The sequence below is a fragment of the Ranitomeya variabilis genome, chromosome 2 (genome assembly GCF_051348905.1).
Source record: "Ranitomeya variabilis isolate aRanVar5 chromosome 2, aRanVar5.hap1, whole genome shotgun sequence".
NCBI classification, from domain to species: domain Eukaryota; kingdom Metazoa; phylum Chordata; class Amphibia; order Anura; family Dendrobatidae; genus Ranitomeya; species Ranitomeya variabilis.
The window spans coordinates 314,132,829-314,160,526 of NC_135233.1; the positions used below are offsets into that span (position 1 = coordinate 314,132,829).

At 43.5% G+C, this 27,698-nt stretch overlaps 1 protein-coding gene across 4 annotated transcripts in view; it reads right to left on the bottom strand.

The window, feature by feature from the left end:
• Positions 1-4,421: 4,421 nt before the first annotated feature.
• Positions 4,422-27,698, bottom strand: part of FMR1 (fragile X messenger ribonucleoprotein 1) — a 73,221-nt gene continuing 49,944 nt past the window's right edge. For all 4 annotated transcript variants that reach the window (XM_077285249.1, XM_077285248.1, XM_077285246.1 and 1 more), the window contains 6 exons: positions 22,149-22,258; positions 19,926-20,012; positions 15,955-16,150; positions 15,630-15,806; positions 14,842-14,924; positions 4,422-5,871 (listed from right to left, as the gene is read on the bottom strand). In XM_077285249.1, coding sequence (XP_077141364.1) covers positions 5,710-5,871; positions 14,842-14,924; positions 15,630-15,806; positions 15,955-16,150; positions 19,926-20,012; positions 22,149-22,258 — 815 coding nt within the window. In that variant the 3' untranslated portion in view covers positions 4,422-5,709. The remainder of the gene's footprint in view (positions 5,872-14,841; positions 14,925-15,629; positions 15,807-15,954; positions 16,151-19,925; positions 20,013-22,148; positions 22,259-27,698) is intronic.

Below are 27,698 nucleotides of genomic sequence, written 5' to 3' on the forward strand. Positions count from 1 at the left end.
ACATTGCGTTAGGGCAATCCGTTAAGCGCATAGCGCTAGCGGATTGCGCTAACGCAATGTTTCTCTAGGGTCCGCGTTCACCGTCCCCGCTAGCGCAGATCCCCGATCTGCGCTCGCGAGGACCGGACCTCGGACGCTGCAAGCAGCGTCCGAGGTCCGTCACAAAAGAACGGCACATCGCTAGCGCGTGCCGAAAATGGCATGCGCTAGCGATGCGCTTCAGGCACAAATCACATTGCTGTCAATGGGTGCGCTAACGGACCCGTTGCACGGCGTTAATTGCTACATTTTCGCCGTGCAACGCAGTCCGTTAGCATTAACCCATTAACGCAATGTGAACCTAGCCTAAGGCTGCTTGCAGGTCCCACCAGGGTCAGTTCCTGAAAATTGTGATGATTTTGGAAAAAAAAGGTCAGGGATCACAAAAGTGAGAAAAAAAGTCACAAAAAATGTGCTGTTAGTAGCGCATTTCAAGGAAGGCAGCAAAACAAAAAAAAGCACCATATACAACTCGCATTGATCAACAGTCTGCAACTGGCACTGAAATCAATTGCACATTTAGGGGTTATCATTGGGTTCAGTAGGAACTGTACCATGGACTCCTAAGCTCCCACTAGGGTCAGAATTCTATTTAGGCCACTTTCGCATTATCTTAAGGGAACCTGTTAGCAGGGTTTTTCTACCTCATCTGAGAGTGGCCCAATATAGACACAGAAAAGCTGAATTCAAAAATGCATCACTAAGGACGATTGCACATTTGCAGTTGTGTCTGCAGCGTTTCTGACGCATACATCCGCATGAGTCTTGTCCTATCTTTAACATTGTAGACGCAGGTTCATGCGTTTGCTTACGCATGCGTCTTTTTGCGATGTGCGGCTAACGCAACATGTTGCAATTTTTGAGGCGACAAATTTCTGTCAAATATGCGCAGGCATGCACATGCGGATGAGTGCATTAAAAACGCATTACTGTCTATGGGAACGCATGCGCTTGCGTACTTCGGACTGCGCATGTCCAGGAACTGATTTAGACACGCCAGCCTGGAAATATCGAAAGCAAGCGCATAAAAAGCGCAAAGTCATGCAAATGCAGCGGGTTTTTTGGACGTTATGCGTAAGCTGATGCGGATAAAAAACGCTGCGTTAGCATGCGGTTGCAGACAAGACGCTGCAGACTCAACTGCAAATGTGGAACTAGCCTTAGGTTACTTGGTGAAGCCGTTCTCACACAATCAGAGCTTTTAGATTTAAAATGAAGCAGAGCCCATACCAGGTTCTGTACATACAATGTCCATAGACAGGGAGTTGCTTATCACAGGAGGGGGAGGAGTTGGACCAGGAGGGAAGTGCGGTTGCGTCACAGGAATGATAAGCTACTGCTGTGAAGACAATAATTGCAAGTAAACAAAACCATGGAGCTTTATAACAGAGGCATCGCTGAAATCTGTGTTTTAACCCCTACCTCATGCTGTCTCTAGCTAACATAGCAAAAATCTGATGACAGATTCCCTTTAAAGGGAACCTGTCACCAGGTTTGCCCGATACAAGTTACGGCCACCCCCTTTCAGGGCTCCAAAGTTATTTTTCTTTTCCTACAGGTCGGATCGGGGGCTTATACACGGTGTTCCAAATTACCTATCTGAATTGCAGTCATTGTTATTTTCCAGTCATCTACTATTCTAGTATAATTGCAATGTTTTGGAAAAAACTGCCTATGAAAACAGTATCTTTTTAAAAAAAATAAACACTGCATGTTCCAAATTATTATGCACAGCAGAGTTTTCAACCTTTTTTTATTTTGAACAAAAAAATGGTCAATTGTGAAGTTATAAGCATTATCAGCTTATTACAAAATGAAATTAAACAGTTTTCAAGTGAAAACTTTATTCTAGGTGATGTTACATTTGCACATAGGACCCCTTGTTCGAAAGTAGCTTCTGCACTCTCTCGTCCATTGATTTTGTCAGTTTTTGGATGGTTTCTGCTTCAATTGTTTTGCGTGTGGACAGAATACCCTCCCAGAGCTGTTGCTTAGATGTGAACTGCCTCCCGCCATCATAGACACTCCTTTTGATGATGCTCCAGAGGTTCTCAATGGGGTTGAGGTCAGGGGAAGATGGTGGCCACACCATAAGTTTGTCCTCTTTTATGCCCATAGCAGCCAGAGATGCAGATGTGTTTTTTGCAGCATGAGACGGTGCATTATCATGCATGAAAATGATCTTGCTGCGGAAAGCACGGTTCTTCCTCTTGAACCATGGCAGGAAGTGTTGTTTTAGAAACTCCACATAGATTATGGAGTTCATCTTTGCCCCTTCAGGGATCATAAAGGGGCCGACAATCTCTCTCCCCATGATTCCAGCCCAAAACATTACTCCACCTCCTCCTTGTTGGCGCCTTAGCCGTGTTTTCATGGGGTGTCCATCCTCCACTCCATCCATCTGGACTATCGAGCGTTGCACGGCACTCATTGGTGAACAAAACAGTTTGGAAGTCAGTCTTCATGTATCGTTTGGCCCACTGGAGCCATTTCTGCTTGTTGCAGTGGGTAGAAGTGGTCGACAGGATGGCTTACGCACAGCTGCAAACCTCTGAAGGACTCTGCATCTTGTTGTTCTGGGGACGTTGGAGGCACCAGCAGCTTCAAAAACTTGTCTGCTGCTATGACAAGGCATTTTTGCAGCTGCTCTTTTAACCTTACGCAATTGCCTGTTGGAAAGAGTCCTCAATTTTTCCTTATCAGCACGCACACGTGTGTGCTGGGAATCAGCTACATACTTCTTGATTGTGCGATGATCACGATGAAGTGTCTTGGCAATGTTGATTGTAGTCATGCCTTGACCTAAATACTCCACAATTTGTTGCTTCTCAGCAGCCGACACATCCTTTTTCTTTCCCATTTTGGCAAAAAATGTAGGCTGCTTAATAATGTGGAACAGCCTTCTTGAGTAGTCTTGCCTTTATTTGGACACACCTGCCAAACTAATTTGCACGGGTATCTGCAATTGCTTTCAGTGATGTAAAGAGCCCTGACCCACATCACGATCAATGAGTTTAAAAGACAAACAAAAAAATTCTAACCTTATCACTCCTAAACTCTATGTGCATAATAATTTGGAACACAGTGTATACAGCATTATAGAATGCTGTATATAAGTTCTGAAAGGGGGTGGCCGTAACTTGTATCGGGCAAACCTGGTGACTGGTTCCCTTTAAGTTACATAATTATAGGTAAACCAATAAAAGTGTTGCCATAATTGAAGAAAAAAAAAAAGAGAAGATTTGCAGTTCTGCTGTGCTATGGATCGATTTCTAATGTTTCTAAAACAATACTGATGGCAAAAGTACTCAAGTGTGAATCTATGGGCACTTTCACGTGGCAGTATTTTGGATTAGTATTAGAAAAAGGACACCTTTGCACCTCTTTAATAGTCTCGTAGTCAAGATGGTAGTAGTGCGTTTCTATTCACAGTACCCGGTCCAGCAGCCATGTCAGTAATCTGTGGCCACCAAATACGAACCTGGCAAACAGTATCTTACCTAACGGCATCCCATGCTCCTCTTTTGCTTAGCTGGTCTGGTGCAACGTCATTGCTGATGCACGAGGGACTTGCGGCTGGGCTGGGAACTGTGGGTGTAAGGCTGGTGTCACACTTGCGAGTGCAATGCGAGAAACTCGGGTGAGTCTCTCACATCAATACCCGACACGCTCCAGTCCTGAGTGCTGGCGGCAGAGACAGGTATTGATGCAAGTTTCTCGCATTGCACTCGCAAGTGTGACACCGGTTTAACATGGATGCTATAGGGCCTTGAGAAGAGAAATAAAGAACAATTCCTAAGGTATTTTACAGAACAATCAGTACAGAACTTTTTCTGTATTTAGTAGGGAAACAAGTCACATCATGTGACAAATTCTGCTCTATGTTATCTGTACTTTATGCCTTTTGGGTAGTGAAATCATCAGTTCCCAGTGCAGAAGTAGACCGACTGACATCCGGTAGCGCAATAGAGCAGACGACACAATAGCTGCTAATGAAAGAAGGAAAAAAAAAAGAAAAAGGGGCTACAAGGCTTTAATTCAGTCAACCCAATTCAGTTAGCAGAGGAAGATCAAACTTTATTGAAACTGCTTGCATACAAAATATATTGCACTATAACCAAACAAATGTCAACATAAAGTCCGATATATTGTAGCTATTATGTACAGAGGAGGATGCCACACGGGCACTTACAAGGTTAGACTACCTTGGTTAATTATCTACAGTATTTTAAACCAAACCAGCGTAGAGATGATGTGTGCAATGTACCAATTCATTCAGTTTCCAAATACTATACATTCCCAAAAAATAAATAACTAAAATTAGTGTTTGGCAATACTTGTAAGTCTTTCCTTTTTTTTTATTATTCCTTTTTTTTTAAAAAAAATCTGTTAAATTAAGTGCAGCAAATTGCCATTGTGTATTCACTTGTATGCAAGAAGATGGGAATCCAAACTAAAATGGGATCCAGGCAGAAGAAGGAGGGCTTATCTGGAAGTCTCAGAAGATAAGGAGAAGCTCTTATTCCGAACATGCAAAATCATAGGCAATAAAGAAATGGAGCATAAGAAATTAGAAGGACAGAAGCTACATGGTAGAGCTGGATTGTTGGTACAACTCATTCTTGGGATAGATTTACTTTACAGATATAGGAAACCATCCAACGTAATGGGTATAAAGTCTTCGGGTGCATACAAGCATCTACTAACCCTTCCTGCATGGCGGATGAGGGGACATTTAAAAAAAAAAAAAAAGTCCAGATACTAAATAGGTCCTCAAGCATCCGTAAGATACAAATCCCCGATTATCTCATCATTCACATCCTAAAAAAAAATGGTCCCATCTATTCTGTCACGGAGTCCCTGGCATGATTAATAATTGCTAGAATATCGGTGCAGAACCAAGTTTCTACTGTTGGCAGCCGAGGCTTATGTCTACGTACGTATGGACAGCATGCACTCACCTTAAGAGTCCTATTGGGTTTTAAAGATTTGCTACATATATTTTACACTTACATTTTTCTCTCCCCCGATTCCTGAATTCAAATACTAGCCATACAAGTTGAGATATAAAAAAGGCACAGATCATACAACTTTTATTTTTTTTTCTCTTTTTCTTTTTATACCAAATGAGAAATGCCAATACGTTGCACAATTATAATGTCCCACTAAGATATTGTCCAATGAGCTGGAGGTGACGGAATGATGTATGACATATCACATGAGTGGGACCATGAGCCCGGCTGAATACATGAGTTCAGTATAGCAGTGGATTTGTTTTTTTTTTGTCTACTGTTCTAATCAGCTGCCTGAAAATAGTGCAACTGAACACAATTATACCAACACACAGCTTAGTATTTTTTCATTTATTTTCTCTTTTAAACAAAAAATACTTTTTTATTATTATTTTTTTTTATTTTTTAAGTCAAGTGCAATATGTACTTGAAAGCCTCAGAAGGTTTGATATTTAATGCAAATAAGTTTCCAATCTCTGACCTTTTGAAAACTGTTTTATAGCCAATACTAACAAAATAAGGCTAACAGGAACGCTCGGTTTCATGCCCCGTGTCTTCTCGCCTATTTGTCTTTGGCCTAACAGGCTTCTATAACGTGAATTATGATGAATCTTAGAATTTGCTTAGAGTGTTAAGGGTTGACAGGAGACATGTAAAGTTACGGTACGCCGTTAACCAGCATCTGCTGCCCGTCCACCGACTCAGACTTTTCTTTCTTCTGAATCCGATCTTTGCCGGTGCGAAGTCGATTACCCTCAATGGGCGTGCTCTGCAAGCTTTTAGTATGTACACTCCTCTCATTATTGCAGTCAATTCGGATCTGAAACAGAGATAAATTTGATGTACAACGTCAAAATAGTTTATATGGGCCCGACTCAAGCTGAATGCAAAATTAATGTGGTTTCCTGGAGGCTAGCAACATTTTAGAAAAGTAATGTAAGGGCCGGTTCATGCAGTTTTCTTTCCACTGCCACAACCCCCCGGCCTTTAGGCTATGTGCACACACTGCGGATCCACAGCGGATTTGACGCTACGGATTTGCAGCAGTTTTCCATAAGTTTACAGTACCATGTAAACCTATGGAAAACAAAACCACAGTGCACATGCTGCGGAAAAAAACGAGCGGAAACGCAGCGGTTTATATTCCGCAGCACGTTAATTCTTTGTGCGGATTCCGCAGCGGTTTACACCTGCTCCTCAATAGGAATCCGCAGGGGTAAAACCACAGGTGGAAGCCGCATAAAAACCGCGGTCAATCCATGGAAAATCCGCAGTGCAGTTTACCTGCGGATTTAACAAAATCAGTGTGGAAAAATCCGCACACCATTCAGCAGCATGTGCACATACCCTTACTGTCCTGTTGGGAAAAGAGCGTATTTTTGTGTTCAATAAGTCTTTATTGATGAAGTAAGATCATGGTTTGCATGTTAATGACCGGTCCAATTTTTACAATTCTGACCACTGTTCCTTTATGAGGTAATAACTCTGGAACACCTCAATGGATCCCGGTGATTCTGACATTGTTTTCTCGTGACATAATTTTACTTCACGTTACTGCTAAAATTTCTTTGATATGACTTGCATTTATTTGTGAAAAAATAGAGATTTTTGTGTACTCACCATAAAATCCTTTTCTCTGAGCCATTCATTGGGGGACACAGACCGTGGGTGTATGTTGCAGCCACTAGGAGGCTGACACTTAGGGTATGTGCACACGTTGCAGTTTTTAGTGCGATGTACAGTACCATGCTAACCTATGGAAAAATAAAAACCGCTGTGCACATGCTGCAGAAAAAAACGTGCGGAAACGCTGCGGTTTATTTTCAGCAGCATGTCAATTCTTTGTGCGGAATCCGCAGCGGTTTGACACCTGCTCCATATTAAAAAAACGCAGGTGTAAAACCGCAGTAGAATCCGCACAAAAACCGCGGAAAATCAGCAGTAAATTCGGGATAAATCCGCAGGAAAAACGCAGTGTTTTTGCCCTGCGGATTTATCAAAATCAGTGCGTAAAAATACGCACACCAGTCCGCAGCGTGTGCACATAGCCTAAGTGATACAAATATAGCTCCTCCTCTGCAGTATACACCCTCCTGCTGGCCCTTGGAGAACCAATTCAGTGCAAAAGCAGTAGGAGGAGATCAATAACAACATATGAGAGTATAACATGTCAAATCATAAAACAAGCACAAGCTAATAACAGGGTGGGAGCTGTGTCCCCCAATGAATGGCTCGGAGAAAAGGATTTTACGGTGAGTACACAAAAATCCCTATTTCTCCTTCGCTTCATTGGGGGGACACAGACGGTGGGACGTCCCAAAGCAGTCCCTAGGTGGGGACAACATCAGATCAGGCCCGGTGTAACCGCTTCATACAAGTGCGCCACCGCGGCCTGCAGAGTCCGCCTGCCCAGACTCACATCTGCGGAAGTCTGGGAATTATAGTGCTTCAAGAATACATGCGGACTGGATGAACCGCAAGCTTGCAGGCGTGCTTTGATGATGCCTGGTGCCTAGAACCCAAGAAACCACGATAGACAGGGTTGGAGATAGGCTGACATCTAACACGGAAGGACTCCTGGATGGTGAAACGAATCCACCAGGCTAACATGGCCGATGAAACGGCTAAACCCTTCCCACAACAGTCAGGAAGCCTTCCTCTTACTGTCAGGAATCCCAAATAAAGTGTCCAACCTTTGGAAGGACGCCGTCCTCGATACATACGTACTCAGATCACTCACTTCGTCCAGAATATGGGGAACCCAATTCTGTTTTGTGGACTGGAGCCGAGAGAGATGAGGGAAGAACGATGTCCTCGTAACAGTGGGAATTCGATACCACCTTGGTAACAAGAGGTGGAGATGGCATGAGGACAAGCTTGCCTTGATGGTAATAAGGAAAAAAGTCTAAAAGAACAGAGCGGCTAGCTCCGAAGACTTGTCAGGATGACGAGATTGCAGAGAAAGAGGGCGACCTTCCCTGATAGTAAAGTCTGCTTGGAACAAAAGGAGTCTACTGTAAGACTCCCAGGACCATTAAGGACCCAAAGATCTAACGGTATGCGATAGAGAAGAACCACATGTGAAAACTCCCTGCGAGAAAGTCCCTACATGCAGTTTTGTTACAATAAGACGGAAAAGTACTAGCTCCCCAAACAAAAAACCTGACGTGGTCAGTGCGGATCTCCCAGGATCACTGGGGCCCTTCCTGCTTCCGAAAAGCTCTCAGAAGTAATGGAAGAGGGGTTATGGAAACTGGTACCATGGAAGAACCAGAGCATGCACTGCGATGGCTTTTGGATCTCAAGGCCGAACCATAAACTTGAGTACATTGGCGTTCAGTCTGGACGCCATCCGATCTACATCTAGAGTGCTCCAATGAAGGCAGATCTAATGGAAGACTTCCGGGTGAAGTTCCCACTCACTTGAGGCGGGACCCTGACGGCTGAAGAAGTCTGCCGCCCAGAGTTCTACTCCTGGGATGTGTACTGCCGAGATAACTGAATGCTAGATCTCGGCCCATCAGAGAATGTGAGGTACCTCGGCCATGGCGCCTGACCGTGGGTACTTGCTAGATGATTGACGTATGGCACAGCCGTGGCAGTATCCGATTGCCTTCTGGCGGGTCACCCCATCCGAATTCAGTGGACCTGCTGTAGGACTAGCCGTTCGGATCCCCAGAACAATGATCGGGAGAAGAAGACTGGCATCGGTAGTCACTAATAACCATTGAACCGGAAGAAAGGATCTCCCCTGGATGGAAAGTCGATCAGACAGGGCAGGATGGGCAGGACGATCACGCCTCTAAAGTGCAAGAGGAACATGACAGCAGCCATGACCCTTGTGAACACTCTGGGTGCGGTAGCAAGGCCGAAGGGCAAGGTCGAGACTTAAAAATGCTGTTCGCGAATAGAAAAGCGAAGGAATTTTTGAAGAGAGGAAAAATAGGAATGTGAAGGTAAGCATGCCGAATGTTGATGGATGCCGGAAACTCCACCTTTTTCTGTTGAAGTAATGGCTGAGCGGAGGGACTCCATCCGAAGGAGGACCTTGTCAAGCTTGATAGAAGTTTGAGGTCCAGGATCAGTCTTATTTTTCGGTCCCCTTTTTGGAACCAAGATACCTTAGATCTAGACTGTCCTGGACAACGCTTCCACTGTTGCATGAGTCTATAGGAAACATGCGATCCTTTGTTCCTGCGTGGGAAACGCTCCCAACTTCTCACCAAATAACCGACCACTCTGTAAAGGGAGTGATGTCAGAGGCTTTTTGAACGCAGAATACGCTTCCATTCTCTGAGCTTCAATGACCTTCGGAGTGTAATGGCATTTGCTGCTGACAGCGCCGTGCAACTAGGCCGCATCCAAAAGGCGTGAACCACATAGTCTCCCGCTCAAGAGATTTGACTGGCCACCTGTGCTGTCTACGGGAAAAGGTTACTGTTGTGAATCAAAGTAGTTAAGGTCTCCGACCAGGAGACCATTGCTCTAGAAACCCATGCGGCAGCTAAGGAAAAGTAGAGCGCTGAACCCGAGGCTGCAAGACGGAACGAACCAGATTTGCTATCTGACAGTCCGTGGTATTTTTAATTGATGACCCATTGGGCAGGGATACTGGTAGGTATACCACAGGAGATTCTACCCAGTTAATCTGCCACGAGCTGCATCCAGCAGGTCAGGAAAAAGCAGTCTATCGACGCTCTCTTTTGACGGTGCAGAGTTAAAATGATGAACCCTCGATCCACCATCCTCTGAACAGGGAAGTGGAGAGGGATCGTCCGCCTTCTTGCATCATCTGCTAAATAGTGGTCATGCAGAGGGGGGTGCTCAGACGCCAAAAATGGAGCCTCTGTACATCCAGAGTTCAGATCCCCGGGTGGACAGGGCTGGTTGTCTGGCGTTAGGCCTGGCTGCAGAAGAGGATACATGGAGGCGACACTCCATGTGCTCGTCTGTTGATGGTGTGGGGAGATCAATGCCCATTAAAGGACCCGTCGCCCCTAAAAATCAGACCAGGTATGGCATTCCATGTCGTAGGTGGGCATACGTGAAGTGGACACCCCACGTGTTTGCATATTGGCTGAAAAAGGATACCGTGCTTGAAAAGGCTTCTGTCCAATGAATCGCTTATCCGGAAGCTCCCTGTCCGGGTGAATGGCAAATACTCTACGAGGGAGTTTAGTCTCCTTATAAGGGACACTGCGTGATCTAAAGCAGAACCGGAGTCCTCGTCAATCTACAGAGATTGGTTGATGATGTAAATAGGAGAATCCATCCTTTTCTGAAGCTCTGGCGAGACCAGATCCAAGGCAATATCCGATCCATACTCAGTCTTGTTCTCAGCAAATCATTGGTGAGGGAGATCAGGAAATTAAGCTTCCGTTTTCTAGACGTGAGGTAAACCTCAATCCACTATCCCTTTTTTAGGGAGGTGGAGAGGAACCGTCCGCCTCCTTGTGCCATCCGCTTTAACAGTGGTGGTACAGTGGGGGCTGCTCGACTGCCAAAGAGAGGGTGCCTCTGTGAATCCTGGACAGGGGCAATTGTGCGGCATTAGGCCTGGCTGCAGAAGAGGATACGTGGAGGCGACACTCCATGTGCTCGTCTGTTGATGGTGCGGGGAGATCGGTGCCCTTCAAGGGACCCGTCGCCCCTAAGGATCAGCTCAGGCATGGCATCCCACGTCGCAGGAGAGGCGACACTCTCCGTGCTCGCCTGTTGATGGTTCAGGGAGATTGGAACCTTGAAAGGATCCATCCCCCATTCGTGCGTGGAAAGATTAAAAATCAAAAAGAGTAAGAATTAAAAAGTAAAATAATAAAGAGTTTTGGGTCTGAATAGCAGACCTGTCCGTGTGTCTTCTACGGACACTAAGCAAGAACTGGTTAGCTGAGAGCCAGCAGGAGGTAGTATACTGCAGAGGAGGAGCTAACTTTCTTTGTATCACTTAGTGTCAGCCTCGTAGTGGCAGCAACATACACCCACGATCTGTGTCCCCCAATAAGGCAAATGAGAAAACGGAAATTTGGCAAAAATTTTGAAAATTTTACAATTTTCCAACTTTGAATTTTCATGCCCTTAAATCACAGAGATATGTCACACAAAATACTTAATAAGTAACATTTCCCACATGTTTACTTTACATCAGCACAATTTTGGAACCAACATTTTTTTGTTAGGAAGTTATAAGGGTTAAAAGTTGACCAGCAATTTCTCATTTTTACAACACCATTTTTTTTTTTTTTTTTTTTTAGGGACCACATCACATTTGAAGTCACTTTGGGGTATTTTCTATCATATAGACCCCTCAAAGTGACACCATTCTAAAAACTGCACCCCTCAAGTTTATTAACCCAGGTGCTTCACAGGAATTTTTGGAATGTTCAAAAAAAAAATTAATGAACATTTAACTTTTTTTTTTTTTTTTTCACAAAAAATTTACATCAGATCCAATTTGTTTTATTTTACCAAGGGTAACTGGAGAAATTGGACCCCAAAAGTTGTTGTGCAATTTCTCCCAAGTACGCCGATGCCTCATATGTGGGGGTAAACCACTGTTTGGGTGCATGGCAGAGCTAACCCCAGCACACCCAACCCTAAGCATAACCCTAACCACACCCTTAACCCTGACACACCTCTAACCATAATCCCAACCCTAACCCCAACCGTAAACATAATCCAAACCCTAACCCTAACTTTAGCCCCAACCCTAACTTTAACCCCAACCCTAACTTTAGCCCCAACCCTAACGGGAAAATGGAAATACATTTTTTTATTTTTCCCTAACTAAGGGGGTGATAAAGGGGGGTTTGATTTACGATTTATAGCGGGTTTCTATGTTTGGCAGCTGTCACACACTAAAAGACGTTTTTTTATTGCAAAAAATAGTTTGTGCATCACCACATTTGGAGAGTTATAATTTTTCCATATTTTGGCCCACAGAGTCATGTGAAGTCTTGTTTTTTGCGGGACGAGTTGATGTTTTTATTGGTACCATTTTCGGGCACATCACATTTTTTGATCGCTTTTATTACGATTTTTGAGAGGCAGAATGAACAAAAACCAGCAATTCATGAATTTCTTTTGGGTGGGGAAGTTTATAAAGTTCCGCGTGTGGTAAAATTGATAAAGCAGTTTTATTCTTCAGATTAGTACGATTACATCAATAACTCTTTTTTTTTTTAATGTTTTGGCGCCTTTATACAATAAAATTTTTTTATATAAAAAATAATTATTTTTGCATCGCTTTATTCTGAGGGCTATAACTTTTTTATTTTTTCGCTGATGACGCTGTATGGCGGCTCGTATTTTAGGGGACAAGATGACATTTTCAGCGGTACCATGCTTATTTATATCCGTCTTTTTGATTGCGTGTTATTCCACTTTTTGTTTGGTGGTATGATGATAAAGCATTGTTTTTTGCCCCGTTGTTAATTATTTTTTTTATGGTGTTCACTGAAGGGGTTAACTACTGGGACAGTTTTATAGGTGGGGTCGTTACGGACACAGAGATACTAAATATATGTACTTTTATTTTTTATTTACATAAAGAAATGTATTTATTGGAGCAATATTTATTTTTTCTTTATTTAGGAATTTTTTTTACAAATATTTTTACACAGTATATATATTTTTTTAAACTTTTTCACATTGTCCCAGGGTGGGACATTACTGTATAAAGTCAGTGACTTCACAGCACTGTGTCAGATCAGCGATCTGACAGGCAGTGAAGGAGGCATCTAAGGTCCTGCTCTCAGCAGGCACTGACAAGCCACCTCCCTACAGGACCCTACAGGACCCCGCGGCCATCTTGGATCCGGGGGTCTGAAGGCTGGGAGAACCTCAGAACAACGCAATCACATCGCGTTGTTCTGAGGGTCTCAGGGAAAAACGCAGGGAGCCCCCTCCCTGCGCGATGCTTCTCTATGCCACCGGAACGCTGCGATCTTGTTTGATTGCAGTGTTCCGGGGTTAAAGTGCCAGGAGACGTCAGTGACCGCTCCTGGCACTTAGTCCCGGGTGTCAGCTGTGATAATCAGCTGACACTCACTCCCCCTGTGAGCGCGTCTATTCACGTATGACGTACTATCCCATCCATGGGAATTAAGTCCCAAGTCACATGAAAGGGATAGCTAAGGGGCACTTCCGTCTGTCTGTCTGTCACGGAAATCCCGCGTCGCTTATTGGTCGCGGCCGGCAGAAGATAATTGGAGGTGAACAGAGGAGGCTGCTGTCCCTGTGGAGATGACGGGAGGTGAACAGAGGAGGCTGCCATTACTGTGGAGATGACGGGAGGTGAACAGAGGAGGCTGCTATTACTGTGGAGATGACGGGAGGTAAACAGAAGAGGCTGCCATTACTGTGGAGATGACGGGAGGTGAACAGAGGAGGCTGCCATTACTGTGGAGATGACGGGAGGTAAACAGAAGAGGCTGCTGTCCCTGTGGAGATGACGGGAGGTGAACAGAGGAGGCTGCCATTACTGTGGAGATGACGGGAGGTGAACAGAGGAGGCTGCTGTCCCTGTGGAGATGACGGGAGGTGAACAGAGGAGGCTGCCATTACTGTGGAGATGACGGGAGGTGAACAGAGGAGGCTGCCATTACTGTGGAGATGACGGGAGGTGAACAGAGGAGGCTGCTGTCCCTGTGGAGATGACGGGAGGTGAACAGAGGAGGCTGCCATTACTGTGGAGATGACGGGAGGTGAACAGAGGAGGCTGCCATTACTGTGGAGATGACGGGAGGTGAACAGAGGAGGCTGCTGTCCCTGTGGAGATGACGGGAGGTGAACAGAGGAGGCTGCCATTACTGTGGAGATGTCAGGAGGTGAACAGAGGAGGCTGCCATTACTGTGGAGATGTCGGGAGGTGAACAGAGGAGGCTGCCATTACTGTGGAGATGACGGGAGGTGAACAGAGGAGGCTGCTGTCCCTGTGGAGATGACGGGAGGTGAACAGGGGAGGCTGCCGTTGCTGTGGAGATGACGGGAGGTGAACAGAGGAGGCTGCCATTACTGTGGAGATGACGGGAGGTGAACAGAGGAGGCTGCCATTACTGTGGAGATGACGGGAGGTGAACAGAGGAGGCTGCCATTACTGTGGAGATGACGGGAGGTGAACAGAGGAGGCTGCCGTTACTGTGGAGATGACGGGAGGTGAACAGAGGAGGCTGCCATTACTGTGGAGATGACGGGAGGTGAACAGAGGAGGCTGCCATTACTGTGGAGATGACGGGAGGTGAACAGAGGAGGCTGCCATTACTGTGGAGATGACGGGAGGTGAACAGAGGAGGCTGCTGTCCCTGTGGAGATGACGGGAGGTGAACAGTCACTGCATAGGTAGAACTGACAGAAGGTATAATAGGAGGGAAGGCTTAGGGAACTGGATTGGACATTTTTATTGGCCTTTGGTACCTCAACATAACAGCAAAATAAATGTGGGGGATTGCAGGAGTACACACAATTCCCATCCCTCTCCAAGTCTTGGTCCATACCCGGAGAGTGCAGCAGATACCCACCGCAGTCTGTATACCTACAGAGCATTCACTACATGCCAAGTAGTCTCATAGTTTACATAGTGGGTCACATGACTGATGCCATGCTTAGTCCTAGCCAGTAAGGGATGCATTACTCTAATCAGGGGCATTTCTCTTTTTTTTATCAGACATACTATAACACTAGGAACAGATAGATATGGAAGCAGAATTGTGCATCCATGTATACAAGATCTTATTCAAACAAACAATTACACCACACGATCCGGTGAACTCCCTTTAAATACTCATTGACTGACCTGGAGAGAGCCATCTGCTGTCCTCGTTTTAGGCTCCCGGGAATTACGCTGTCTGTTGTCTGTCCGAGACTGGTCATCATTTGCTGAAAGATGCAGAAGAAAATATTACAGTGTCATAAAATCTGCATATTATAACATTGTAACAAGTGTTCCACGGATTCTAGAAATGGAGAAAAGCCACAGTACTTTTTTCTGCTGCTAAATTAGATTTTTTGTTCATTTGACTAGGATAAAAAACAAACAAAACAAAACTTAAGAGGACCTAGCTTCTGTCACAGTAGCTGCCTTCTTATTTAAAAGGGACTGTACCACCAAGTTTTTGCTACCTCATTTGAGAGCAGCACGACGAAGGGGAAGAGACCGGAATTCCAACGATGTGTCACTTACTGGCTGCTAGCTATTGATTGTACAAAATCAATGTGTTATTAGCAGGAGATTATCACTAGAGGACTAGTAAACCTGCTGCCAAGTAGTCTAGCCACACCCCCATCACTAATTGGCAGCTTTTTGCCTATGCACAGTGTACACAGAAAGCTGCCAATCAGTGATATGGGTGGTGTTTGCATAGCACTTAGCAAAAGGGCAGCCAGAGGCAGATATAAAGGTCGCAGAAAAAAATGTTCTCCAGCATTGAGGAGTAAAACTTCACATTTATTCCAAACTTGATAAAATAAGGACATGTTGGCACGCCAAAGAGATTCCAGGGGGGCTTGACCGACGCGTTTCGACTTGAAAGTCTTAGTCATGGTTTGTCAAAGCCAAAAAGTAGTAATAAAAAATAAAATTACCTTTAAACCCCCCACGCCCCCTCAGTCCTTGACCTCGTGCTCCGCCACGCCTTCTTCCATCACCCCTCCGGATATAATTGTCGCGCTCTTCTTCTGCAGGTGCCAAGGACCAGTCGCTGAGCTCATCTCGGTGGTCAGACTCGTTCTCTGATGCATTCGATGCCTCAGAATTTGTACCTGCAATAAAATCGCATCATTACTTCACTTTAAATGTGGGATCAGTAACATCCAGACTTCAGTCATTACGATAAATGTGAGCAGAAGTATGGGAAAGCTCAATCGTGCTGATGTGACAGAGTGCAGCATGTGGAGGTTGCTGGCCTACCTGATGCATAACCGGTTCCCCTCCTATTGCGCCCCCTGCTGTTATAGGGTCGACTTCCTCGTCCAATCCCACTGCAGTCTTCGCTCAGATAGCCCTTCTCTTTGTCGGGGCGATTTGGTGGAGGCCTCGAGCTGGCGCCAATTTGCCGGAGCTGTTCGTCAATCTGCAGCCGCTCCAGGCGGAGTTGGTCCACTTCCTATGAGGATTAGAAATAAGGACATACGGGACACAGTGATATACAGGATGAGGATCATACAGATATTTCTCTTACAGGGAGTCTTCTACGTGACTACATCTTATTTCCTCATACAAGACATGCAGCACAGGTCACCTAGTACAAGGCTTCACCTTATTTGTATAGCAATGGAGAATCCCGCCACCTCTCCCCAGAAAGCAGGGAGCGACAGGAACTCTTTTCCCAAATAGAGGCAGATCTCCTTGCTAGGATTTACAGCTGCCATAAATAGCAATTTAAAGAGGATCTGTCTGCAGATGTCACAATACAAACAGCAGGTAAGATTGAATAGAGCCATTCATCCTGATGAGGCTGGTGTAATAACCATGAAACGCTTATCAGAATTACTATGTGATCCTCTTTAAAAGTTTCCCTGAAAGATATTGAAACAAGCATTTTATGATTGCTAGACTCATAAAACGCTCAAATTAAAAAGGGTCATCTGAGACTTTAGGTTTTTCCTATAGGGCTAAGAACTTACTGGCAGGTAGTTGAGAACTAGCTGCCTGTTCTGTCCTGCAACGATCTCTTCCAGCTCACAGCGGTCAAGGACCGCTCCTGTCGGCGATAATCCTGCTTCCTATGACGTGATGTTGACAGTAGTTCCTTCTCTTCCGCTCGGTCAATAAGGCGTCACTGGCAACGTCATGCTGACTGACAAGCGCCTACTTGTTACCTTACCGTGGAAAGCTGTCAATTAGAGTGATGCCGGCATAGACACCTTTTCGACAGAGCAGCTCAGAAGAGAAGGAACTGCTCTTCCGTGACAATTGGTCAAACAGGAGACACTGGCTGAGCCAGGAGAAAATCGCTGCAGGACAGAACAGGCAGGTATAGGAAAAAACAAACCAAAAGTCCCGTATAACCCCATAATCTGGATAATACACTCAAATCTAATATGAAATTTGGGATTAAGTATATCAGTGCTACGATAATGTCGAGCCAAGCTGACCAATTAAAACAGAAGGGTGAGGAGGTCATCAGGTAAGAGGCGGTTCGCTGATCTACTGTCCATGTTGTAACCTGTCATGCAAATCTATTCACACCATCTGTATTTACAGTCATGGCCGAAAGTGTTGGCACCCTTGTAATTGTCCCAGAAAACGAAGCATTTCTCCTAGAAAATTATTCCTTTGTGGTTTATGAAAGAATATAATAGAGAAAAAAGGAAAATTGGATATAATTTCACACAAATCTTCAAAAAGGGCCCGCAAAATTGTTGCCACCCTCAACTTAATATTTTGGTTTCACACCTTTTGGAATAAATAACTGCAATCAATCTTACACCTCAACTTAAATTTTGGACCACTCTTCTTTTGCAAACTGCTCCAGGTCTCTCATACAGTGGGTACGGAAAGTATTCAGACCCCTTTACATTTTTCACTCTTTGTTTCGTTGCAGCCTTTTGGTAAATTAAAAAAAAAGTTCCTTTTTTTCTCTCATTAATGTACATTCTTCACCCCATCTTGACTGAAAAGAACCCCCCAGAAATGAAGAAATTTTTGCAAATGTATTAAAAAGGAAAAACTGAAATATCACATGGTCATAAGTAATGAGACCCTTTGCTCAGTATGGAGTAGAAGCACCCTCTTGAGCTAGTTCAGCCATGAGTCTTCTTGGGAATGATTCAACAAGTTTTTCACACCTGCATTTGGGGATCCTCTGTCATTCTTACTTGTAGATCCTCTCCAGTTCCATCAGGTTGGATGGTGAACGTTGGAGGACAGCCATTTTCAGGTCTCTCCAGAGATGCTCAATTGGGTTTAGGTCAGGGTTCTGGCTGGGCCGGTCAAGAATGGTCACAGAGCTGTTCTGAAGCCACTCCTTTGTTATTTTAGCTCTGTGCTTAGGGTCATTGTTTTGTTGGAAAGTGAACCTTCGGCCAAATCTGAGGTCCAGAAAACTGTGGAAGACGTTTTCATCCAGGATATCTCTGTACTTGGCCGCATTCATTTTTCCTTCAATGACAACCAGTCGTCCTGTCCCTGCAGCTGAAAAACACTCCATAGCGCGATGCTGCAACCACCACGTTTCACTGTTGGGATTGTATTGGGAAGGTGATGAGCAGTGCCTGCTTTCTCCACACATACCGCTTAGAATTATCATCAAAAAGATCTATCTTCGTCTCATCAGACCAGAGAATCTTATTACTCATAGTCTGGGAGTCCTTCATATGTTTTTTTAGCAAACTCTATGCGGGTTTTCATATGTCTTGCACTTAGGAGAGGCTTCCATCGGGCCACTCTGCCATAAAGGCCCGACTGGTGAAGAGCTGCAGTGGTAGTTGACTTTGTGGAACTTTCTCCCATCTCCCTACTGCATCTCTGGAGCTCAGCCACAGTGATCTTGGGGTTCTTCTTTACCTCTCTCACCAAGGCTCTTCTCCCACGATTGCTCAGTTTGGCTGGTCGGCCAGGTCTAGGAAGACTTCTGGTGGTCCAAAACTTCTTCCATTTAAGGATTACGGAGGCCACTGTGCTCTTAGGAACCTTCAGCACTGCAGACATTCTGTTGTAACCTTGGCCAGATCTGTGCCTTGCCACAATTCTGCCTCTGAGCTCCTTGGCCAGTTCTTTTGACCTCATGATTCTCATTTGGTCTGACATGCACTGTGAGGTCTTATATAGACAGGTGTGTGCCTTTCCAAATAAATCCTATCAGTTTAATTAAACACAGCTGGACTCCAATGAAGGATAACAACCATCTCAAGGATGATCGTAAGGAAATGGACAGCAGACAGCATGTGACTTAAATATGTGTGTCTGAATACTTATGACGATGTGAAATTTCAGTTTTTCTTTTTTAATGAATTTGCAAAAATGCAATGAAACACAAAGGGAAAAATTTAAAGGGATCTGAATACTTTCCGTACCCACTGTAAGTAACAAAAAATGGAGCAATACAAACAAGTACTAAAAACAATAAAAAAGGCCAATAACCCAAACAATTACACACAAACGTGAGAGACTGTAATAAGACCAACACCTATCCTCACTAGTCAAAGTAGTAATAACATACAAGGTATCCGTGGGTCACATTAATTGAATATATACCAATGTGCAAACATAACAATATGCAGGATAAAGGTAATGTTCTATCTACAGCTAAGTAGAGACACAATAATAATCATGGCAAAATGAACAAAATACCCCAACAAATGTAACATGCATAGTAAAAACCTTATATGCACTATGTAACATTTGTTGGGGTATTTTTTCATCTTGCTATGATGATGATTGTTTCTCCACTTAGCCGTAGATACAAAATTACCTTTATCTTGCAAATTGTTATGTTTGCACATTGGTGTATATTCAAATAATGTGACCCACGGATACCTTGTATGAAATTAATATTTATTTCAGGATAGGTGTTAGTCTTATTACAGTTCATTCCTATTCATATCTCTTTAATTGTACCCTTCATATTGGTCTCCTTTGTGGAGATATCCTACTCTCCCAAAATATGTTCTTTTTATAGGAAGTATAAAGAGTAGTCTTTATCCTCGTCTACCTGCCCAGACACGCACATATAGACAGCCAGGTGGTCATTTAAAATCCCATCAGATAATATTCTCAGCATAGACTGTATATGCCCCGAGCCAGACATTGAGAATTTTGATTAGTAAAAACTGAGTGAAAAGCTGAAATTAGAGAACAGAAAATATCTCCAATGATAAGACGAGCCGACATTAGCAGTTGTGTTATGGGTGAATGTGCATTACACTGGAAAAAGTTACCTTTAAGTAGTTAAGGTGGTAGTCCAACAGAACGGTGGCGTTGGTGATACTGTCCTTTGTGCCCACAAATACAAAGGGAACCATTCCCTAAAAGTCAACGATCACAATGTCAGTATTAACATGCTGCCGTTACGTTATGGCTTGTGTTATACTCTTATGGGATTTTACAGGTTACAACCAAAACAATATAGATTATATACACATACATATACACACAAACGAATGCCAGAAAAAAAACCAAAAAAAACCCACAGCACCGTAGTTGGGTGCAAATCCTGGGAAAGCAACAACGGATCCCCGATAACAGTCCTCAAGAAATAGCAGAGCGCCGGAATCCAGGGAAAGCAAAAACAAACAAACAAACAAAAAAAAAGGATCCTGTATTGACCCACACCCCAAGATGTGCAGCACTTGAAATTTGCTTTACCCAAATTTTGGAGCCCTGTCTTTTCTCTGGACTACACACGTGTATATATATATATATCAGTTTTTGTAAAGGATAATGCTCGTACTAAAATCTATCATCAAGAAAGTGAGTAAATTTGTGCTGATCTGTCACAAGTTTTCACAGTACAATCTGCATATATTACTAAGCAGATCTCTTAGACCTGGTGAAACTGGTGTATTTGCTCTGAAAATCCATGTCAAAATAGCTGTATAATCCTGATATTAAAAAGAACAATTTGTAAGTCCAGCTATAGAATGAAATATCTCATCAGTCTAAGGCTGTGTGCCCACACTGCGTTTCTTATGCGTTTCTGCCGCGTTTTTTGCTGCAGCGAAAATGCTTAAAAACAGCATTCCCATGCAATCCTATGGGATTCTGCAGTTGCTGTGCCCATGCTGCGGATTTTCCCGTTGTGGAATCGCATAGCGGTAAAATCCGTAGCATCTTCATTATTTCTGCAGAATCGCGGCGATTCCGACGCCATAGGATTGCATTGAAGTGCTCACTTTAAGCATGTGGCTATGCCCACCATGCGTAAAGCGAGCGCTTCATGTGCGGATGGTAACCAGGTCTGGAGAAGAGGAGACTCTCCTCCAGGCCCTTGGGAACCGTATTTCTGTGGAAAAAAAAAAAAAAGAATTAAAATAAAAAATTGTGATATACTTACCTTCCGATGGCCCCCGGAGTCCTCCTGCCTCTCAGCGGTGCATGCGGCGCCTTCCGTTCCCAGGGATGCTTTGCGCGAAGGACCTGGGATGACGTCGCGGTCAAGCGACCGTGATGTCACAAAGGTCCTTTGCGCAAAGCATCCCTGGGAACGGAACGTATCGGAAGCGCCACTGAGGAGATCGGGGGCCATCGGAAGGTGAGACTAACCATATTTTTTTAAATTATTTTTAACATTCTATCTTTTACTGTTGATACTGCATAGGCAGCATCAATAGTAAAAAGTTGGTCACACTTCTCAAACACTATGCTTGACAAGTGTGACTAACCTGTCAATCACTTTTCACTTTTAGCATTCTACAAGCTAAAAACGCTTGTGTTTTACCTGCGGCAGGGACATTTCCGCAGCATTTCTGCAACGTGGGCACATAGTCTAAGTGTATTCAGTCTGTGTCCACTAATATGGGCCAATGAGGAGCTGTAAATCAAGACTAGGTGGGTGGAGATTCAGCACAGCAGTGAGGAGGAGCACTGAGGAGCTGTCAATCAAGACTAGCTGGGAGGAAATGGAGGTAAACGTTCATACAGGATCACAAAACCATTCTGACATGGATTTTCAAAAGAAATCCTCCAGCCTCATCAGGTTTAAGAGATCTATTTAATAATGTATGCAGTTTTTTTTTATGGAATCTAGCGACAAATCTGCTTCAATGAAGTAGTGATCACAGGATTATGTAAGGGCTTTTATTACATACAGAAGTTGTGTCCATGGTTTCGGAGGAAATTGCTCAAATAGTTGTATCACATATACTTAAAATATCATGTAAATCTGATAAAAATATGAAGAAATCCAGGGAAATACTATTTTCATATAGCTTCTATTTGTAATTGGCAGACTATGGGAATACAGCATCAGCTCTTTAGCTTCCTCTTTATATGTCCATTGATATAAAGATCATGCATAAGAATGGACACAATTCTCATACATCGCACACGTGACAATAACAGCGTTGTACACACACCACTCGTCTACAAGGTTTGTCATCAAATAATAAAATCATAATGACCAAATACTAAATAATTCGGCTAGAACATAAGGGAATACAAACCTCTTCTTGGGAAATGTTTTTATCATTTTCGGCTTCAATCCTGACTCTGACAACCCCCGATTTGTCCACAATTTCCTGAATGAGTTTTCCGTTCTTCCCAATAACTTTTCCTAAAATTAAAAAAAAAAAAAAAAAAAAAAAAGTACAAAATCTATTAACTAGAAAACAGAACTGTGAAAGGTTTTAAAAATAAAAAATGGATTATGAAAATAAATAAATAACTGCAAGCAGACATCAAATGTAATTGTTTAGAAGCCAAGAACCATGGATAAAGAATGATTCTTAAAAGGGTTGTCATATTAAAAATTACTACTTATTTTTATTCAGAGTGGCAAACACTAAAAACCCAGACGGAGCTTTTAATCACCCTCCTGGAGTACAGCACTCTCTTGTTGCTGCCGGCTCCGATCTGTGCCGACAGGCTGCAGCGGTGACGCCATGTTCGCTGCGCTCAGTGGCTCTGCTACTAGAGGAGTGTAACAGAAAGCTGTACCCAGGAAACATGAGAAAAAGCTAGATCATTTATTAGTTTGTCTTGCGTCCCGGAGCCTATGCAGTAATATTCTTTGAAAGGGGTACAACTCATTTAAAAGGGGCATCTCTGCTCTATTCGGCAAAATCACGTCTGTGGATAGAATAGGACAGGTGCACGACGCCAGCAGATCATGAACGTGACCCTCAGGTATCAGTAGATGTGAAGTAACTTGACCTGCTCATCGCCTGATACAGAAGTGAGCCGAACTACCCCATCAACCATGGTCAGAAGAGCAAGTCAAATGCGACAGAACTAGGAAATGGAGTCGGTAAGCCACAGTTGCGACTCCGACTCCTGGATTTTATCAGGTTCCGACTCCTTCATAAATGGCCAATTCGTAACAATAAATTTACTGTTGTAAAATATTAACATTGTGCTTATTCAGTTTCTCACCATCATATAAGTAATCAGACCACTTAGAGCAAAAACTATATTTATTAGAATACAATTTGAATATAGCAAATAACTTTTCTAAACTCTTGTAAGTAAATATGCAATAAACACTGTTATGCAGTTAATAAGAAGAAATCTATAAATTTGTCCTCAGAAAAAGTATTGCCTCTGTCAGATCCTCCTTCATGGATGCCCTCAAATCTGATCTAATTATTTTGAGAGCAGAGAACAACCTCTCTACACTAACTTGGGTTGGTGGCAAAGCAGTAACCACTCGGGCAACATCTCTGACAATGTCAGGATACAGAGGAATCGCTTGTTGCACTGTTATTATTGATGAACGGTCAAATTTCTCAATTTCTTTTAGTGCACATGAAAAATTCTGCTGAAATGTACTGGCTGTGTTCTTTGATGGGGACGACTCTTCTTCTATGCGGGAACGCTTTGCACGGTCCTTGTGATCCAAATATTTTTCGAAATTAAATTCTTCATCAGTTGATGTGAAGATGTGGCAGGACGACCAAATTCTTCTTGTTCCTCTTGACTGTTCTGCAACCCTTTCATCCTTACTGCTATTTCAAACAGAGCTTATTTTCCTTTAGTTAGCTGTTGATCATCTAGAAGAATCCGATGCATTGGGTCTACATAAACAGCTGCCAAAAGAATGTTATTTTGTAATAGTAGCTCCTCTCTCCATTTCATTGATGTAGCAATGCCACTTGCAATTAACCCTCCTCTTTGGGACAGGCGAAACATCAGGTTCTTCCACTCCTTTAAGAAAATACCTGGAGTTAAGTCCTCTGCTTGTAATTTTTTAGTCACTGTAAATGGGTGCTCTAGCAATTTTTCCAGCTCAGTCACCTGATTCCACTGACTTTCATTTAGCATCAGTTGAGGGTTAGCCATGTCTACAAGAAAGGTTTTCAGTTCAACCAAGCGCTGAATCATTAAGTAAGTACTGCCCCACCGTGTGGCTTGATCAATAATTGCCCCTTTTCCAGCACGTCTCTTCAAAATTGAGTCAACTTTAGGGGTTCTGGCAACAGTAGCCAATTTTCTCACCCTGCCAATCAGTGCAGCAGCATGTCCTTCTTGCAGACTGTCTCTTAGGCTAGTTTCACATTTGCGTTTAAATCCGCAGCGTTTAATCCGCATCCGCAAGTGGTGGAAAAAACGCATATAAACGCGTACAAACGCGGCGTTTTTTAGACGCATACGGTAACGCATGCGGTTAAAAAAAACGCCGCGTTTGTACGCGTTTATTCCTGCGTTTGCGTTTTTGGTGCGCATGATGGGAAATTTCACAAGAGAAAAAGCAAGATAACCAGACACCGCCAATGGGACTACAGAGGGCGTGTATTATGGGATTTCTTTATATAGACCCCTGAACAGCTGTAATCTTCAGATTTTGCTCCTGTATCCTGTGTCATGATGGATCTTCGCATGGACAGCTTTTATTTCAACCTGGATTTAAGCTTCAAGCTGTTTCTTGCCTGTGCTTTTGCTTGGGAGCAAGACAGAAATCGCAGAAGATGGAGAAGGAGACAACGTAGGCGTTTTTGGAGGCACCCCATTATCGAACTACGTGAGAGCCGTGGAGCCTATCACACGCTGTATGGCGAGCTTAATGCCAACCCGGAGAAATTCCATGAATATACAAGGATGTCGCAAGACTCGTTCCGGGATTTGCTTGCTCGTGTCCAAGGAGCCATACGGAGACAGGACACCCAGCTCCGTAGAGCGATTCCACCGGAGGAACGTCTGCTGGTTACATTAAGGTACGTTTCAAATCTAAACCAATGACAGTCCAAATTTTGTGTTTTCTGACATGTATGTTTTGGGTATTTTCCTTTCTTTCTTTAGCGTAACCACACCATAAATAGAATAGTTTGTAATTTTTTTGGGGTTTCTTTTTCTTACAGATTTCTGGCAACCGGAGAGTTTATCATCCCTCCACTTCCAATACCGGCTTGGAATATCCACCCTGTCCAGAATAGTTGCGGACACCTGTCGGGCTTTGTGGAATGTACTCCGGGATGAGTTTATACCCCTACCCACCATCGACATGTGGACTGAAATTGCGGAAAAATTCTGGAGTGTGTGTGATTTCCCCAACTGTTTAGGAGCGGTGGATGGAAAGCACATCTGCATTATCAAACCTGCCAGAACAGGATCAGAGTACTTCAATTACAAAAAATATTTTTCTGTTGTGCTCATGGCAATAGCTGATGCGAACTGTCGCTTCATCGCCGTGGACATTGGAGCTTTTGGCCGTGGCAACGATTCCCAGACTTTCAAGAACTCTGATATGGGCCGCCGTGTGTATGGCAAAAATTTCAATTTTCCCCCGCCACAACCTCTCCCCAACACTCAAGGTCCACCGATGCCATTTGTTATGGTTGGGGATGAGGCCTTTCAGATGTGTGAAAACCTACTGAAGCCCTATTCCAGTCGGGACTTGAACCACACTAGAAGGATCTTTAACTACAGACTGACCAGGGCCCGAAGAACAGTAGAGTGTACCTTTGGCATTCTAGTCTCTAAATGGCGCATTCTTGCATCAGCCATAAATCTAAAAGTGGAAACAGTCGACAAGGTGGTCAAAGCCTGTGTGGTTCTGCACAATTATATAATGGCTAAGGAGCAACCCAACATTGAACTGGATGAACCAGTTGCACACCCACTGCCCGATTTCCATCATCACCCGCTGCGGTCAACTGCAGCAGTTGGTCACATGCGGGACCAATTTGCTGCCTTTTTTGATTCAGATATTGGACGTGTGTCATGGCAGGACAATGTTGTGTAAAGGTCCTGTTGTAATTCGATCTGTACCAGTAATTTTCTACAATGATAATAATATTTCTCATTAATAAAATTTAGTTTTGGTTGTGTTGACCGTGTCTCCTATGTTTTTCCTCTACAAACCAAGGCTGTCCTAAAACTAGCAGTATTTGGTCTGTATTTAATATCAGTATTTGTAATCCAAAACCAGGAGTGGGTGATAAAGGCAGAGGTGCTATAGTTATTATGTTAATATCATAATTTACCTCTAATTGTTCCACTCCTTGTTTTGGCTTACAAATACTGATATAAAACACTGGCCACATACTGCTAGTGTTATGGCAGCCATGTTGCTTTATTGGTAAGCTTGTTGACGTCATTGCGTCGTGATTCTGTTCTGCTGTATCCATTGGACACAGACTGAAGAGACAATGACTGTCACACTAAAGAGATCTATACTCATCAAGCCAGGTGTCAGAAATAATGAATTCATGATGCACATAAATGCTGTGGTCTGTCTGCTCTGCTTGGCTGTCTGCTGGGTTGTGACCTGCAAATGTCCACTCCCTCCCTTTATCACCTTGTATGTGGGGGGCGGCTTATCAGAGTCTAGACATGTTTTTCTCTTGTGGAACGCATGCGTTCATGAACTCAAGCAAATGCATGTGCTTGTAAACGCATGCGTTCATATAGACAGCAATGCGTTTTTTTGCCGCAATCCTTGCGCAATCGACCGCATGCGTTTCCAGGCGGCAAATTGACGCCTCTAAAAATTACTACATGTTGCATTTCCGTGCCAAGCCGCAAACGACGAAACGACGCATGAGTCGTCAAACGCGGCAAAACGCGAACAAACAAAAACGCATGCGTCCCTAATGTTAAATATAGGAATACACAACGCATGCGGATATATGCGGTACAAACGCTGCAGACACAACCGCAAATGTGAAACCAGCCTTATAGCCAGCTGTAGGGTATGCACAACACAGCACATGTGATGAATGAAAGAACGTATTGACACAGTTTCAACAAGATCATCTAAACTATCATGTTGCTGTTCATCTGAAGCAACTTCAGTTTGCTCCTCAGTTACAACAATACGGTGTTCCTCTATTTCAAACATTTCTGTGTCTGTGGACCCAGAATGTTCTTCTAGCTGCTGGTCACCATCATTACTCTCATTCATTAGCTTAATAGTACTTATATTTGAAGCATTGTCAGTTACGACAGAAAGAACTTGCTCTTTTTTTAAGTTCATAGTCTTGCAGAACCTTTTCCACCAAGATCTGGAGAAACTCACTGGTGTGATGACCTTTGGTGTCTTTTACTGCCAATGTCTTGGTAACTATTTCATTTTTGTCACAAACAAATCGGACATTGATGGCAAAATATTTCACTCTGTGACGTGTGCAGGCATCCATTTTAAGAAACAGAAAGCGTCCCTTGAGAGTTTTTTTAAGTTCTTCCTTTTGTTTAAAAGCTTCTTTGATTACTAATCTTCTAATACTCTCTCTCTCCAGAGAAACACCAAGCTTGCGGGCCATTTCCCCATTCAGACACATAAAAGCTGGTCGTGAAAATAATGAAATAGGCACACTATCCTTTACAACAAGCTCTATGATCTGTTTTTTAAATGTATCTACTGTCATTGTCACAGTAACTTTGTCACTGACAAAATATCTTGTAACTGATGGCTGCAAAGTTCTCTGCTCCTTTGTTTGGCTGGAAGAGCTGGGCACTGGTTCATTTGTTTGGATGCAGTCTTTCTCATCCACTGCTTTCAGTACTTCTGGATGAAAGCGCTGTAAATGTCTCTTTAGATTAGAAGCTCTGGTAGGAGC